The 17,195-nt window shown below is 57.2% G+C and overlaps 1 protein-coding gene across 2 annotated transcripts; it reads right to left on the bottom strand.

Annotated features, from left to right (window-relative positions):
* Nucleotides 1-897: 897 nt before the first annotated feature.
* On the bottom strand, nucleotides 898-16,903 carry CSK (C-terminal Src kinase). Of its 2 annotated transcripts, XR_010988031.1 has the most exons (14): nucleotides 16,531-16,903; nucleotides 9,567-9,641; nucleotides 9,133-9,246; nucleotides 7,997-8,109; nucleotides 7,050-7,269; nucleotides 6,559-6,652; nucleotides 6,410-6,475; nucleotides 6,181-6,280; nucleotides 5,929-6,019; nucleotides 5,073-5,146; nucleotides 4,764-4,959; nucleotides 3,630-3,716; nucleotides 2,352-3,514; nucleotides 898-1,461 (listed from the first exon to the last, which is right to left on the bottom strand). XR_010988031.1 is itself a non-coding variant. In XM_068144227.1 (13 exons), the coding sequence occupies exons 2-13, from the start codon at nucleotides 9,579-9,581 to the stop codon at nucleotides 3,332-3,334; spliced, it is 1,353 nt and encodes a 450-aa protein (XP_068000328.1). In that variant the 5' UTR covers nucleotides 9,582-9,641; nucleotides 16,531-16,903; the 3' UTR covers nucleotides 898-3,331. The 2 variants fall into 2 exon arrangements, 1 of the variants encoding a protein (XP_068000328.1); XM_068144227.1 differs by having other exon boundaries at nucleotides 898-3,514.
* Nucleotides 16,904-17,195: the final 292 nt, after the last annotated feature.

Here is a 17,195-nt window from a genome sequence, read left to right as displayed (position 1 = left end):
TCCTGCACCAGGAGAGGTGAAGGGTTGACCTGCTGGAAAGCAGCTTTGTGAAAGACCTGGGGGTGCTGGTGGACAAATTCCCCATGAGCCAGCAACGCACACTCATGGCAAAGGTGGCTAATGGTCTCCTGGGGTGCATGAAGAGTGTAGTCAGCAGTTTGAGGGAGGTTCTCCTTCCCCTCTGCTCTGCCCTAGCCTGGCCACAGCTGGAGCAATGTGGCTTAGTTCTGGGTTCCCCAGTTCCAGAGAGGGAACTTCTGGAGAGTGTCCAGTGGAGGCTACAGAGATGCTGAGGAGCCTGAAGCATCTCTGTGAGAAGGAAAGGCTGAGAGCCCTGGGGCTGTTGAGCCTGGAGAAGAGCAGCACCAGACAGGACCTGATCAATGCTCACAAGAGCTAAAGAGTGGGGGGCAAAAGGGTGGGGCCAGACTTGCAGTGGTGCCCAGTGACAGGACAGGGGGCAGTGGGCACAAACTGGAACCCAGGAGGTTCCATCAGAAGAGGAGGAGAAAATTCTTTGGTGTGAGGTGCTGGAGGCCTGGAGCAGGCTGCCCAGGGAGGTTGTGGAGTCTCCTTCCCTGGAGAGATTCCAAACCTGCCTGGACACAGCAAGCTGCTGTCGGTACCTCTGCTTTAGCAGGGGAGGTTGGCCTGGAGGTTCTCCAACCCCCACCCTGCTGGAATTCTGGGCTTTGGCACTCCCCTGGGAGCAGCTCTGCAGGCAGAGGGTTGGTGAAGGGGGAAGGGTGCGGGGGTAGGGATGGGTGAGCCACATCTGCACCCAAGGGTGGTGGCTTGGTCGTTTTTATTACAGTTTTAATCTCACAGTCGGTAGCATTACATGAGAATAAAGCACTGGACAGGACTGGAAAAAAAGGCCTCTGGAGACAGCATGCAAACATTGCAACGAGTTTTAAAGCAAAACAACCCAGAAAGAGAACAACAACAAAAAGGGAAAAAAAAAACCAAACAAACCAACAACCTAAAAAACAAACCAACAAAAAAACCCATAACAAAATAAAAAGCATCTGGTGGGGCCGAGGCTGAGAGTCCAGCGTCTCCCCTGGAACCATCACTTCTGTCGCTGGGGTTTCCTGTTCCTGGGTCCATTTCATTGGCTTATTTATTATTTAGTTTCTTTTATTAACCTCCTCCCTTCCTTTTTTTTTGTATTTTTTCTCCTCCCCTTAATTTTTCTTTTTTTCTGGTTTTTTTTTGGTGTTTTTCTTTTTCTTCTTCATTTAATTACATTAAAAAATAAGATTCGTACTTATAGTAAAACACCCAGAGCTTGGCTGGGGCCCTGCTGGAAACAAGAACACAAAGAAGGAACAACTGGAAAAGAAAATAACTGACAAACAAACAAACAAAACACAAACCCACCCAAAATTGAGAAAACAAAGAAACCACCCCAGAACAAAACCAAAGGAAGAAACCTCCCCAAAATAAAAGCAAAGAAACCTCCCCAGAATAAAACCAGAGGAAGAAACCTCCCCAAAATAACAGCAAAGAAACCTCCCCAGAATAAAAACAGAGGAAGAAACCTCCCCAAAAATAAAAGCAAAGAAAGAAACCACCCCAAAATAAAAGCAAAGGAAGAAACCTCCCTAAAATAAAAGCACACAATGAAACCTCCCCAAAATAAAAGCAAAGGAACCACCCCAAAATAAAACCAAAGAAACCACCCCAAAATAAAAGCAAAGAAAGAAACCACCCCAAAACAAAACCAAAGGAAGTAACCACCCCAAAATAAAACCAAAGAAACCACCCCCCAAAAATAAAAGCAAACCACCCCAAAATAAAACCAAAGAAACCAGCCCAAAATAAAACCAAACCTCCCCAAAATAAAAGCAAAAACCAAACCTCCCCAAAATAAAAGCAAAGCACCCCAAAATAAAAGCAAAGAAACCAGCCCAAAATAAAACAAAACAAAGAAACCACCCCAGAATAAAAGCAAAGAAATCACCCCAGAATAAAACCAAACAACCCCAAAATAAAAGCAAAACCAAACCACCCCAAAACCAAACCACCCCAAAATAAAAGCAAAACCAAACCACCCCAAAACCAAACCTCCCCAAAATAAAAGCAAAACCAAACCTCCCCAAAATAAAAGCAAAGAAACCAGCCCAAAATAAAACCAAAGCACCCCAAAATAAAACCAAAGGACCTCAAAATAAAAGCAAAACCAAAGCACCCCAGAATAAAAGCAAAGAAACCACCCCAAAATAAAAGCAAACCTCCCCAAATAAAACCAAAGCACCCCAAAATAAAAGCAAAACCAAAGCACCCCAAAATAAAAGCAAAGAAATCACCCCAAAATAAAACCAAACCACTCCAAAATAAAACTAAACTACCCCAAAATAAAACCAAACCTCCCCAAAACCAAACCTCCCCAAAATAAAAAGCAAAGAAACCAGCCCAGAATAAAACCAAACCACCCCCAAAATAAAAGCAAAGAAACCACCCCAAAATAAAACCAAACCAGCCCAAAATAAAACCAAACCACCCCAAAATAAAACCAAAGCACCCCAAAATAAAAGCAAAACCAAAGCACCCCAAAATAAAAGCAAAGAAACCACCCCAAAATAAAAGCAATCACCCCAGAATAAAACCAAACCACCCCAGAATAAAAGCAAAGAAACCAGCCCAAAATAAAACCAAACCACCCCAAAATAAAACCAAAGCACCCCAAAATAAAAGCAAAACCAAACCTCCCCAAAATAAAAGCAAAACCAAACCACTCCAAAATAAAACCAAACTACCCCAAAATAAAACCAAACCTCCCCAAAACCAAACCTCCCCAAAATAAAAAGCAAAGAAACCAGCCCAGAATAAAACCAAACCAGCCCCAAAACAAAAGCAAACCAAGAAAGCACCCCCAAAATAAAACCAAACAAACCCCCCCCCCCCACCAAAAAAGAAATCACCCCCAAAGTAAAACAAACAAACAAACAAAGAGGGAAAAAAAAAAGGAGCTTGGGAGACTGACCAAAAAAAAACCCCAAACCAAACCCAAAGGAGCCTGGGAGACAAAAACCAATAATAATAAAGGAGCCTGGGAGACCAAAGGAGAAAAAAAACAAACAACAAACCCAAACCCTTAAAACCTGGGAACTGAAAACGAGAAAAACAACTTGATTTGGATGTTTGGAAGCAACCAGGAGAACTGTGAGGGGAGGAACGCTCCCCCCACCACCCAGGGCTCCCTCCTGGTTGCGTCCGGCGCTAGGGCTGGGTAAGGGGAGGGGATGCTGCTCACACCCCCGTCCCCTCCCCAGTGTGGGTCCCCTCTGGCTGCTGGGGTGGGTGGGTGGGTGGGTGAGCCCCCCCCTCACAGGTAGAGCTCCTTCTCTTTGATATGCACTAGCTGTTCACGGAGCTGGTGGAAGGACGGCCGGTGGCCGGGGTCCAGGGTCCAGCACTTCTTCATCACCTCGTAGACGACGGCCGGGCAGCCATCGGGAGCATCCATCTTATAGCCCTTCTCCACGCGGGGTACCACGTCCTTCAGGGGCTGGGGGAAGGGGCAGGGGAGGAGTTTCAGGATGAAAAGGCGTGGGTTCACCCCCGCCCCAACACACACACCTCCCCCCAGCCCTGAGGGACGAGGGGCAGTGGCTCTCACTCACGATTCTCGGATAAGGCACTCGCCCGAAGGAGTAGATTTCCCAGAGGAGGATCCCGAAGCTCCACACATCCGACTTGGTGGAGAATTTCTAGAGAGAGGGGAGAGAAGCCCTGTGAGTGGGCTCAGGCAGGGATGCAGGGGGCAGCAGATCACAGAATCACCAAGATTGGAAGAGACCTCAAAGATCACCAAGTCCAACCTGTCACCACAGACCTCATGACTAGACCATGGCACCAAGTGCCACATCCAATCCCCTCTTGAACACCTCCAGGGATGGGGACTCCACCACCTCCCTGGGCAGCACATCCCAATGGCTAACAACTCTCAGTGAAGAACTTTCTCCTCACCTCCAGCCTAAACGTCCCCTGGCACAGCTTAAGACTGTGTCCTCTTGTTCTAGTGCTGGTTGCTTGAGAGAAGAGACCAACCCCCACCTGGCTACAACCTCCCTTCACGGAGTTGTAGAGGGCAATGAGGTCTCCCCTGAACCTCCTCTTCTCCAGGCTAAGCAACCCCAGCTCCCTCAGCCTCTCCTCACAGGGCTGTGCTCAAGGCCTCTCCCCAGCCTTGTTGCCCTTCTCTGGACACCTTCAAGTCTCTCAATGACCTTCCTAAACTGAGGGGCCCAGAACTGGACACAAGGAGCAAGTGATCATACAATGGCCTGCTTGGAAAGGCCCTCAAGATGATGATGATCCAACCATAACTGAACATCTGTAACACCACGTCCCTCAGCTCCTCACCCCAAAGTCTTTTGAACACCTCCAGGGATGGTGACTCCACCACTGCCCCAGGCAGCTTATCCCAGCGACCCCTTTCATGCAGGCATTGTTCCTAATGTCCACCCTAAACATCCCCTGCTGCAACCTGAGGCCATTTCCTTCCATCTTATCACATGCTCCTCGTGGGGAGAGGCCAGCCCCCACCTTACTACAACCTTCTTTCAGAGCAATGAGGTCTCCCCCATCCTCAGGGCAGCTGCTTTTGGAGGGGAAGGGGAATCAGCAGGAACTGGAGCTCCACCACCACCTACCTCTCCACAGAAAACTCAGGGCAGGCATCCCAGGGCGTGCCCTTTTCCTCCAAGCCTCTACCAGGCCCCCAAAGCCCAGGGCAGCCAACTCCACTCCCCCACCTTTTCTCTAAGTGCTTCTGGTGCCGTCCACTTCACGGGCAGCTTCCCTGTGTCCTGCGTGGAGGAGGCCTCCTTGGTCAGCCCGAAGTCGCTGACCTTGGCGATGTTGTCCTCCGAGACCAGCACGTTCCTCGCCGCCAGGTCCCGGTGGACGAAGTTGTTGGCTTCCAGGTACTCCATGGCTTCACAGACATCTCTGGTGGGGGTGGAAGGGAGAAAGGGGTCAGCCAGGCGGCCCCAAAAAGGCTGGTGGGTGCAGGACACGCTGGGCCACAGCCCCCAGGCTCGGTGCCTCGCTGCTGTACTTACAGGGAGAACTTCAGCAGGCAGTCTGCACCCAGCACCGACCGCCCGCGCGACCGCAGGTAATCTACTAGGCTGCCCTGCAAGGATAGAAAGAGTTGGTGCCACCAGGGCCAGCAGCCCACCCACCTCCTCCTCCCACAGTGCCCCACCATGTCCACCCCTAAACAGCTTGGTGGCCTCAGGGTGACTTCCCTGTCCACCCCCAAACAGCTTGGTGGCCCCAGAGTGGCTTCCCTGTCCACCCCCAAACAGCTTGGTGGCCCCAGAGTGGATTCCCTGTCCACCCCCAAAGGGCTTGATGGCCTCAGGGTGACTTCCCTATCCACCCCCAAACAGCTTGGTGGCCCCAGGGTGACTTCCCTGTCCACCCCCAAACAGCTTGGTGGCCCCAGGGTGACTTCCCTGTCCACCCCCAAACAGCTTGGTGGCCCCAGGGTGACTTCCCTGTCCACCCCCAAACAGCTTGGTGGCCCCAGGGTGACTTCCCTGTCCACCCCCAAACAGCTTGGTGGCCCCAGGGTGGCTTCCCTGTCCACCCCCAAACAGCATGGTGGCCTCAGAGTGACTTCCCTATCCACCCCCAAACAGCATGGTGGCCTCAGAGTGACTTCCCTATCCACCCTCAGACAGCTTGGTGGCCCCAGAGTGGCTTCCCTGTCCACCCCCAAATGGCTTGGTGGCCCCAGGGTGGCTTCCCTGTCCACCCCCAAACAGCTTGGTGGTCCCAGGGTGACTTCACCTGAGTTTGGATGACCCACCTGGGTCTGCCAGGGTGAAGTCCTGGGATATTGGTGGGGGGTGCTGGAGGGGACAAAGAGGGTAGAGCAGGATGGCAGGTGCCCAGGCTGGGGGGTCTCACCTTGGCCATGTACTCGGTGACAATGTAAAGGCCACTCTTCTCCTCCACGATCACCCCCAGGAGCTGCACCAGGTTGCTGTGCCGGAGCTGCCTGCGCGGTGCAGGGAGGCTCAGGGCAGGGGTTTGGGGAGAAGCTGGGGGGTGGGGGGTGGGGTGGTGGTCCTCTGGTCCTCGTAGGGCATCAGGGACCACCCAGCTCTGCTCCCAAGGACAGAGGTGCCTGTGTCCCCCCCTGCCCCAGGGAACACTCACGTCATGACGGAGGCCTCGGCCAGGAAGGCTTGCGCTGTGGCATCGTTTTTAATGCACTTCACGGCGACTTTGTTCCCCCGGTAATCCCCCAGCATCACATCTGTGGGCCAGCAGAGACGGGCATGGGAGGCACTGGGAAGCATCCCAGCCTCCCACTGTTACCCCTGGAGGGGCTGCAGAGCTTCCTCCCCTCCAGGGTCACTGTGAGGTCTGGGGACATGAGGCTCACCTCCAAATTCTCCTTTGCCTATGATCTGCAGCAGCTTGAGGTCCTTCATGTTGAGGGCCCAGCCACCTGTGCATGGGAGAAGGGAGATCTCCATAAGAGGGTGCTGGGGGGCAGTGCCCAGGAGGAGGGGGAGGGACAGGGCCACTCACTGCGGGAGAATTCATCCTGTGCTGCCACTGTGCCCTCCATCACCTTCGGTTTGATGAGGCGGGTGCAGAGCCCGTCCGCGTCCGTGGTGTAATGCTGGGGGAGAGGCAGGGAGCAGAGGTGGTGGGAGGTGACACCCTGGGCTTGGGGGTCCCTAGCAAGACGATGCCAGGCTCTGGGACCCCACCAGGTGGCAGCACGAGACCACGGATGGGCGGGACGGGGGCTCAGGGGTCTCTGTCCCTCCTGTGGGTCCCTCTCTCCTTCACATTCTGCCCTGTCCATCCAGCCATCTCCTTTATCCTACCCCTTCCTCACCACCTTACCCCAGGGCTCCATCCCCAGCAGCCCAAACCCAACCAATGGGTTGGCAGAGAAGGCCCCCAGCACCTCCTGAGCTCCACAAGCTCTGACCTCCATGTCGCACAGCCCAGGCTCAAAGCTCCCAGGCTGCCAAGGGGGACAGGCGGGTTGGCAGCAAGCAAGAGCTCACCTCCACCAGCTGCATGAGGTTCTCAAAGTAGACCTCCTCGTCGATGCTGAGCTTGCTGGAGGAGTAGATGATGCGGTAGTGCTCCACCTTGCCCTCACAGCTGACACAGAGGGTGTAGTCCCCGGGGTAGTTGGTGCTCTCCCGCACCAGGAACAGCCCTGTCTCGGGGGGGTACAGCAGCCGCTCCGCCTGCTCCCGTGTGATCTTCCCATGGAACCACCTGCAAAGGGCCACGGAGCACAGCTCAGGGGCTGGGGACGTGCTGGCTGGGCAGCCTTCATCTCTGCCTGCATTGGGCCAGCTTGCCCGTGCACCTCCCTGCTGCCCATCCACACCCCATGACACAGCTTCTTTCACCGTGTCCTGCTTCCCCTCCTCTTGGCCCCCAACTCAGGTCTCAGCTTCTCTGCACACCCATGGAGGATTTCTTCCTCATGGCAAGCCTGGTTCCTCCAGACCCAAGTCTGGGTCTCCAGAGAGACCCTAGGGATCACTGGTAGCTTTGGGATGCAGCAGGGTCATCAAAACCAACCAAACATCCATGCTTCCATCCCTCCATCCATGCTTCCATCCCTCCATCCATGCTTCCCTCCATCTGCCTGTCCCCTGTCCCTCCTGTTCAGACCATGTTCCAGCCCCTCTTCCTTTTCCCAGCAGCCTTCACAGCCACAGCTCTGGGTATGACACCCATTTTGGAATGCAGTCCAACCATCCAGCATCTTCCCAGCTCTGCAGGCAGCTCCAAAGGTGCTCAGTGCTCTCCCCAGCAGCACTGAGTCCCCAGTCTCCACTGCTCCGGCCCCTGCCCCCTCTGCCTTTCACCCTCACCGAGCCCTGCCAGGGATGTGGCTTCTGCTGGGACCTGGGGTCAGCTGGATCTTTGCTCTAACACAGTGGGGGTGCTCCAGGCCCAGCCAGCTGCCACCAGGTTCCCCTGGGATACTCACGGCATGAGGCTGAGCTTGATGCCGGCTTTCACCCCTTCCCGCTTCTGCACGTAGTTGGCAGGGATGATGCCCTCCCGGCCCACCTTGTTCTTTGCCTTGTACCAGTTGGGGTCCTGTGGGGACAGCAGAGACGTTTCACTGAGCCTGTGCTACCCCTGGAGCTGACAGCATCCCACCAATGGAGCCCAGGGGTGCCTCCTTCCCCAGGCAGCTGCCTGTGTGTCCCCAGGCAGCCCAGCACCCTGGCTGCAGGCAGGATAGGATGGGCAAGGGAACAGGGTCAGCGCTGCAGCCACCAAACACCGATGCTGGTGGCCCCATGGGCCTGTCCCAGGCTGCTGAGCATCCTGGGGCTTCCCTATCCACCTCTTTTCCTCCCTTGGTGCTGAGCACATCCTTGCTGCCCGATTGTGAGCCTCTCCCCTCTCCCAGGAGGCTCTCAAGAGCCTTTCATTTTGGTGCAACCTTAACTAACGAGGCTGTGAATTAATTACCAGCCTGCCTGGCCCCATTCCTGCCCTGCTGGCTCTGAGGGACTTCCAGCAGGAGCAGCCCAGCACGGGGATGCTGCATCCAGCTCTGGAGCTCCCAGTACAGGAAGGATCTGGACATGCTGAAGCGTGTCCAGAGAAGGGCCACGAGGATGAGCAGGGGGCTGGAGCTGCTCTGCTGTGAGGACAGACTGAGGGAGCTGAAGCTGTTCAGTCTGGAGAAGAGAAGGCTCCAAGGAGACCTTCTTGTGACCTTCCAGGATCTGCAGGGCACTGCAAAAAATCTGGGGAGGGACTTTTGAGGGTGTCAGGGAGGGATAGGACTGGGGGGGATGGAGCAGAACTAGAAGTGGGGAGATTCAGATTGGATGTTAGGAAGAAGTTCTTCTTCAGGAGGGTGGTGACAGACTGGCACAGGTTGCCCAGGAAGGTGGAAGCCTCATCCCTGGAGGTGTTTGCAGCCAGGCTGGCTGTGGCTGTGAGCAACCTGCTGTAGTGTGAGGTGTCCCTGCCCATGGCAGGGGGCTTGGAGCTGGATGATCCTGGAGGTCCCTTCCAACCCTGACAGTTCTTTGATTCTATGCAGGGGAAGTTCCCATGGAAAATCCCAGCAGAGGGAGGTCCCTGGGGAAGCAGTGGCCCTACCTTGGTGACAGCCACGATGGTGAGGACATCTCCTTTGCTGAAGGGCAGGTCCTGCTCGGCGGTACCGTGGAAGTTGTACTTGGCGATACATTCTGTACCGGACGGCCACACGGCCTGCCCAGGGAGAGGGGCACCTTGTCAAACCCTGCCTGGCCACATCTCCCACCCCACAGCCCCATCTCAACCCGTGGGGACCCTCTCACCACAGCCAGGCAGGGGTCCTGCCCCTCTGGTGCGAAACAAACTGGGGTTCACCCCATCCAGAAAGGGTTTAGGGGATTTGGGACAGCTTTTTCCAGCTGGGGCAAAAAATACCCAGCCTGGGCTTCTGCAGGGGCACAAGTGTCCCCACCTCCCTCCTAAGCCCTGGGGACATGGCTGAACAGCTGGGGAGCCTGCCCCATCCCTGCCTCTCCTCCTCACCCAGCGCTTACCTGCATCCCTGACATCTTCTCAGGTTGGGGGCAGCGAATCTCACAGTGGGGACACGTCACTTGGTACCATGAGACCTGCAGAGGGAAGGGAGGGGAAGGCTGCCAGCAGGGCATGGCACAGGGGGGCTGCATGAGGACAACCTGCAGGGAGCAGCCCTCCCCCTGCCAAAGGACGCTCCCCAGGCCGTGCCAGCATCTCTTCTACCACCACGTAGGGAACAGGTCCTGTCCCAGGTGCTGCTTCCAAAATGTCCTCCCCAAACCGGTGGGGCAGTCCCTGCTGCAGCCAGGGGCAGGATGGGTGAGAAGCTCCCTCCTTGGAGGCTGCCAGCCAGGTGGCTCCTGTCCCTGCAGCACCACGGGGACAGCTCAAGCACAGGGCAGTGAGGAGATGCAAGCAGCGAGGAGCAGTCCACAGCTCTGCCAGCATCCCAGTCCCCTCCCCAGCAGCGCTGGGACATGGTGGGACAGCGCCTCAGCCTCGCTCTCCCACGGTGCCTGGTGACCCACGTGGGGAAACATCCAGCCCTGGGAGCTTCCTGGGCCCAGCATCCCGCAGAAATCAAACCCTGTTCCCTGCAGGATAAAGCCCGTCGGTGCTCCGGGAGGCAGGAGCTCCTGCTGGCTGCTAAATCCCAGGGGGGTGGCCCTGACTGGGGGTGCTGTGCTCCCCCACCCCCCTTGCAGCACCCTGAGGCCCCAGGCTGGGTCACATCCTGCCCCAGCGCGTGGGAGGGGAACAAACCCAGCTTTATTCTCACTGCTTTGACCCCTGGGAAGAGATGAAGTCACCAAGCCTGGCATCAAACCAGGCTTTTTCGGGCCGGGGCGCTGGGGTCACAGCGGGCTGGGGGCACGGAGCAGGATGCAGGCAGAGCGCCCCCAAAAACCCACCCTGGGTACTTCTTCATCCATCCCATGTCTCAGGGGTCACAAGTGGCCACCACTCCCAGCCCTGCTGCTGCCAGCAGCTCGGAGTATTTTGGGAAGGAGGAACTGAAACCAGGGGGAAAGCCAGGAGGAGGAAGAAGATAAGGGGCAGAGCCATGGGGAGGAAGAGAGCGGCTGTGAGCGCGGCCCCATTCCCACCACAGCCATGCCCAGAGCCCTCTGGAGAAGGCATCACGCTGGCACCAGCTTCCTCACCTTCCCACCCCCAGAAGCCACTTTCTCTTTGGAATCAGAGAGGGGAAATTGAGGCTGAGAGGCTCACCCTAAGGACAGAGTTTGGGGAGAGGAAGCTGGGTGCTGGGGTTTGCAGTGAGGCTCATCACCATCATCTGGGCCCTGGGTGCTGGGGTGGTTTCCAACCAACTGGGGCAGCAGATGAGGAAAAGCCTCTCAGGATGGTACCCAAACCCAACTTGCTGGCACCCATGAGGCTGGGGACACTGCCACAAAAATGGCCAGGACACAAGGGAGGGCACTGCTGGATGCCTCCCCCCTGGAGGTGTTGAAGGCCAGGTTGGATGGGGCCTTGAGCAGCCTGGGCTAGTGGGAGGTGTCCCTGCCCACAGCAGGGGGGTTGGAACTGGATGGCCTTTAAGTTCCCTTCCAAACAAAACCATTCTGTGGTTCTATGATGCCAGACCAGAGAGCATCAGCTGGGAATACAGCCCCCTGCAATGCCCCCAGCTCAGAGCCTCTTGATTTTCCAGCTGATTTTTGGTTGCATTCTGAGTTCACACCTGGTGTGGGGCAAAAAAATTCCAGCCAAGAGTCTGGATACCACCAGCCCAAAATGCAGCCCAGGAAAAGCAGGGAACAAATGACACCCCTCCAGCAGCCCATGCAGGGATCTGGCTGGAGTCTGGAAGGAGCTGGTTTTAAGAGAGGCTCCTCTGCACCTCTCTGGAGGGCTTTTCAGCCCCATTCCCCGTGGGGATGCCAAGCTGGAGCTCATCCCCAAAGCGCTGAGTCAGCGCTTCCCAACATCCAGGTGGGAAATAAACCAAAGGAGAGAATCCTAGAATGGGTTGGGTTGGAAGGGACCATAAAGACCACCTAGCTCCATCCCCCTGCCATGGGCAACAACACCTCCCACTAGCCCAGGTTACTCAAGGCCTCATCCAGCCTGGTCTTAAACACCTCCAGGGAAGGGGCATCCACAACTTCTCTGGGCAACCTGTTCCAGGGTCTCACCACCCTCACTGGAAAGAATTTCTTCCTAATATCCAGTCCAAATCTACCCAGCTCTAGTTTTAAGCCATTCCTTCTCACCACAAGCCCTTATAAAAAGCCCCTCCTCAACTCTCCTGTAGCCCCCTTCAGGTACTGGAAGGCTGCTCTAAGGTCTCCCTGGAGCCTTCTCCACGCTGAACAGCCCCAACTCTGTCCTCATAGCAGAGGTGCTCCAGCCCTCTGATCAGCCTCCTCTGGACCTGCTCCAGCAGATCCATATCCTTCTTGTGCTGGGGGCTGCAGAAATGCATGCAGCACTCCAGGTGGGGTCTCAGCAGGGCAAAGTGGCAGAATCACCTCCCTTGACCTGACAGCCATGCATCTTTTGATGCAGCCCAGGACACAATTGGCTTTTTGGGCTGCTAGCCACGTTGCCAGCCCATGTGAAGCACCTCATCAACCAGCACCCCCCAAGTCCTTCTCTGCAGGGCTGCTCTCAGTCCAAGAAAAAGGCAGAGGGATGGAGGTTTCATCCCAGCCTCAGGGATGAAACTCTAGGATTCATTTCCAGCCTCGGGGATGAAACCCTGGGATTTATTTCCAGCCTCTGTCTAGAAAATCCTGAGCAAGCTTTCCCCACTGGAGCTGGATGGGGATGGCAGGGAATATCAGCTGGAAGGGGATGCCCAAGGTTCCACCCCAGCACTGCAGCCTGGCTGGAGGCTGGGAAACTCAAGCTTGCACCTTGCGTGAGAGCAGGATCTTCCCAGCCCCAAAGGGAGGCAGTTTGGGCTTTCAGCTCCTGCATGCCACCAGCAATTTATATTTCATGAGCACGGAGAGGAGACAAAATTTATGGCCTCTCGAGCCGAGCAAAGAGTCATCTCTGACTCTCTGAAAGAGGAAACTGTCCCAGCAAACCCTGCCAAGAGGAACACAGCAGTCCTGCTGGCATTTTTACCTTCCCAGACTGTGGGCATCTGTAGCATCTGATCACAGAAAACCAGGCCCTCTCCTGACCTCTTGAGTCCAACCATTGAGCTGCCACCACCACGCCACTAAACCACGTCCCCAGGGGGGTTCTGAACACCTCCAGGGATGGTGACTCCACCACCTCCCTGGGCAGCCTGTTCCAATGCCTGACCACTCCTGCAGCAAAGAAATGTGTTCCTAATATCCAACCTGAAGCTGCCCTGGTGCAACTTGAGGCTTATTGCTGTCTACAACTCCCTGAAGGGTGGCTGTAGCCAAGAGGGGGTTGGTCTCTTCTGCCAGGCAACCAGCCCCAGAACAAGAGGACACAGTCTCAAGCTGCACGCGGGGAAGTTTAGGCTGGAGGTGAGGAGAAAGTTCTTCACTGAGAGAGTTGTTAGCTATTGGGATGTGCTGCCCAGGGAGGTGGTGGAGTCCCCATCCCTGGAGGTGTTCAAGAGGGGATTGGATGTGGCACTTGGTGCCATGGTTTAGTCATGAGGTCTGTGGTGACAGGTTGGACTCCATGATCTTTGAGGTCTCTTCCAACCTTGGTGATTCTGTGATTTCCTCATGTTCCACCACCTGGTACTAGGAAGAAGAGACCAACATCCACCTCACTCCAACCTCCTTTCAGGTCGATGGTGCCATGCTCCTAACTATAGCCCAAAACCCACCTGCCTATCAATTCTCCAGGGGAATGCGGTTAATGCCACTGGACACCGATGCCACCCCCTCCAGATGTGAGTGCAAGGCTCCTTCCTCCCGAGGATGACTTTCCAGCAGCAGCTTGGCTTCCGGGCTGTCCCAGTCGTTACCTATTTTCTGCCTCAAAGCTGAGGGGGAGGAAGCCACCCGCCCGCCACAGCACCCAGCTCCGGGGCCGCTGCCAACTGTCCCCCCGAAGGCAGCGCTGCCTGCGGTGGCCTCATGTGACAGGCAGCGGTTCCTGCCGAGCACGTCACCCTCTGCCGTCACCCTCTGCCGTCACCCAGCCTGGCCCCGGCCTCCTGCCCGGCCACGGCCTCCCTCCTCCCCGCCTGCGCTTCCGCCAGCCCCGCTCATCCCGGCGGGATGCTGGGTTGGGTGAAGGAGGAGGTGAGGCCAGTGTGGATCCAGAGCCTAAAGGCAGCATTCCCACTGGTGAGCTCCAGCAAACCTCCCCTTGCCTCCCAAAGCAGAGGGGCTTCCCTAGGGAGGATGTGGAGAGGCAGAAGTCAGCTTGAAAACGATGAATAAGAGTTAAGAAAGCACCCAGGGGAGCAACCCAACCAACACAGCAGAGCACAGGGCCAGCTGTGGCTATCTGAAGCCCTGCTCCCACTGGAAGCTCCCCAACCCCAGACTGGGGCTCAGGGAAGCAGCTGGGATGTGTCAGGGATCCCCCCCCAAAAACTCACCTCCCTTTTCTTCCCCACCTTCTACCTGCTGCACCACCAGAAGGGCCATCAAGGTTTGTGATCAGCCACACTGCCTCCCTGCTGGCCCCTGCTCCTGGATTTCCCTCTGGGAAGGATGGCTGTGGAGCCAAGAGCCAGGGAAGGTGAACAGCTTTACCGCCCTGATAATCCAAAGGGTACCGGGGAAACGAGTTGGGGAAACCTTTCCTTTCAATATGAGAGGTGGAGCACTGGAACAGGTTGCCCAGGGAGGTGGTTGAGGCCCCATCCCTGGAGATATTCGAGGTGAGGCTGGACAGGGCTCTGGGCACCTGATCTAGCAGAGGATGTCCCTGCTGGCTGCAGAGGGGGTCGGACTGGATGAGCTTTGGAGGTCCCTTCCAACCCAGACCATTCTGTGGTTCTAATCACCAGCCACAACTGTGCTGTGCCCATGCTGCAGGCAGGCTCCGTGTGACCCCCAGAGAGAAAACCACCCAAACAGTGCCAGCACCAGGGGCTAAGATGGGGAAAAGCTGCTTCATTTTCCTTCCCAAACTAAGGGGGAAAAGTGGAGAGCAGCTGCTCAGCACCAGGTAGGGATGACTCCACTTTAAATCAAAGAGAGCTGGGAGGGAGCAGGAAAGCTTCATGCCCCCTGCATCCACCCTCACGCATCCTCATCTCCCAAGGCTCAACCACCTGAGTTCCTTTCAACTTCATACAAAGAAAAAAAAAACCCCAAAAAACCCAAACCCACCCAGCCAGGCAGCTCGCAGCAGACAACATCCTGAGTGTCTCCAGCAGATCTTATCTGCTGTTATTACAAGCAACACCTACGATTACTCTAATCGAAAGACAACTGTTCCGCCTTCAGCTGCTGCCTGCCCTCGCACCCAGGCTTTCGCTGCCTCTCCCCCAGCCCAGCCTCGCCTGGCTGCCCTCCCCAGGGTGAAGTAAGGAGGGTAGAGGTGTGTGTATGTGTGTGGTGTGTCTTCCTCTTCCTTTATCTTCTTTTGAAAAGAAAGATGTTGCTGCTCAGCCTGTGGAAAGCACCTGGGGGGGTGGCGGGGGGGGGCGACAACGGGAGGCTCGTGGAGATGCTGTGCCCGTCATGAAGTGGTCTCCTTCCTACAGGAAACCTCAGCAGGGTGATTTCTCCCCTCCCCTTTTGTTAGTCCACAAATCGTCCCAGCAACCCCTTTTCAGGTCATGGAGGGTGTCAGGGTGTCCCTGGGGATGGGGGAAGGTGGGGGAGGGAGGAGGCACTGGTGAAGCTGCCCTGGCGCAGGCTTGGGACATGCTGGGATGCAGCTGAAAGGTTTCCTCCTAAACCAAAAGGCCATAGGGGGAAGCAGCAGTTGAAAGGTGAAGTGCGCCCCAAAACTCCCTGGGATCACAGAATTACAGAGTAGTTTGGGTTGGAAGGGACCTTAAAGATCATCTAGCTCCAACCCCCCTGGGATCACAGGGACAGCATCCCTGTGGTGAGGCTCTGCTCCATCCCCAGGGTGCTCGGGGAGGGACAGGAGGACAAGGATGCTCCCACAACCTCCTGCATCCCTCTGCTGTGCTTCCATGGACCTCTCTGGCCACTCCTTGCCAGGATGAGGCCCTGCCTAGGGTTGGTGGGAGGGGTGAGGTAGCCCCCCCATGCCTGGAGGAAGGCTGCCATCCCCTTCCTCCCTTTCCCCAACCCTCCCACCTCGGGTTGGCCTTTTTTTTTCCCCTCTTTTTTTTTTTCGGGTGCTTTTTTTGTTGTTGTTTCCGCAGGATGGCACAGCCCCTTTCGCTCTCCATAAACCTCCGAGCAACAAGCCAGGGCTATAAATAACCTGACACCGCCTTAGTGACCACAATCAAAAATAATTAACACCCCCCAGACACCCCCCCACCCTTTCCCATCCTTTGCTGCCAGCCCCCTTCTTTTCTTTTCGCAATGCCCAGCTCGCTCCTCCTGCCCCAACGGCTCTCTCCAAAGCCCCGCCAGCAGCTCGGCCTTTCTAGATGGGATGGGGACAGTGAAGGCAGGTTTTGAGTCGGGATGGGGCTGGGGCGGCGGGGGGGGGGGAGACGACAAGGCGACAACCAGCTCCTTCCCCCACCCCACCTCCATCACCAGGAGCAAAGGATGCTGCTGGTGTTTGTGGTTCTTTGCAGAACGGGCAGGATGCAGCCCTCCCCGCATCCCAAACCCCGGCCGGGGTGGAGGGGCTGTCCCTGGGGGGGATATGCTGGGGTCACCCCCTAGGTCAAGTAGCACGGAGGTGGCTGTACCCTGTACCCACCCCAGCCCCTCACCTCTGCATCCCCCCACCCCGCATCCCCGGCCCGCCCCGCAGGCCCCATTGTCTGCGCTCCCCGCCAAACACCGGGGGGATGCGGGGAGGGGCGGGGACAGGCTGGGAGACACCCAAGCAGTCCCCGCTGTGTGTCCCCTCCCGCCCTTTCCCCGGTGTCCGGTGCGGCGGGCCCGGGCAGCCGGTACTCACCTCCCTCCGGGCAGGGGCTTAGCCCGCCGCCGGCTGCTCCATGCGGTGCTACCGGGGGCCTCCGGGCTCGGCTGGGCCGGCGGGGGGGGGGGAAAGGGGGGGGGGGGGGAAGATGGGGGACGGAAGGGGCGGAGGAAGCCGGAGCCGCCGGAGCAGCAGCAGCCGCCGCCGCCGCCCGCCCGCCCGGCGGGGCCGAGCGCGGTGCGGCGGGGAGCGGGTGTTCGGGAGTGGGAGGGGGTGGTTGAGGGGTCCGGGGGTGGATGTCGGGGGGTGCGAGGCGGGGAACACAGCGTCCGCCGCCCAGCTGGGGCCGGGCGAGGGGCGCGGGGTCCGCCCGGGGCGGCGGGGCCTGCTGGGAGGAAGCGGGGCCCGGAACCGGAGCGCCCCGAGCAGCGCGCCTGCGCCGGCACGGCTCGGAACGGAACGGAGCGGAACGGAACTGAGCGGCGGGGAGCGGCGCTGGGCTGCCACCTGCCGGGGAATGACCACCGGCTGCGGAGCTAGGACCCGCCGCTCGACGCCGGCAGACGGGCCAGGATCCGGACTCGCAGCGGCACCGCGGCCGTGCTACCCGCGCCCAGCCCGGCACCGTCCCCTCGGTTCCTGCGTGCTCGGTGGGTGCCGACGCGGGAACGAAAGAGTACTGAAACAACCTTCAAGTAGTG

The sequence above is a fragment of the Melanerpes formicivorus genome, unplaced genomic scaffold (genome assembly GCF_026170545.1).
Source record: "Melanerpes formicivorus ecotype bairdi unplaced genomic scaffold, bMelFor1.0.p_v2 SCAF_10, whole genome shotgun sequence".
NCBI classification, from domain to species: Eukaryota; Metazoa; Chordata; class Aves; order Piciformes; family Picidae; genus Melanerpes; species Melanerpes formicivorus.
Note: the sequence above shows the minus strand (reverse complement) of the source record. Positions and strands in the feature narration are given on the sequence as shown.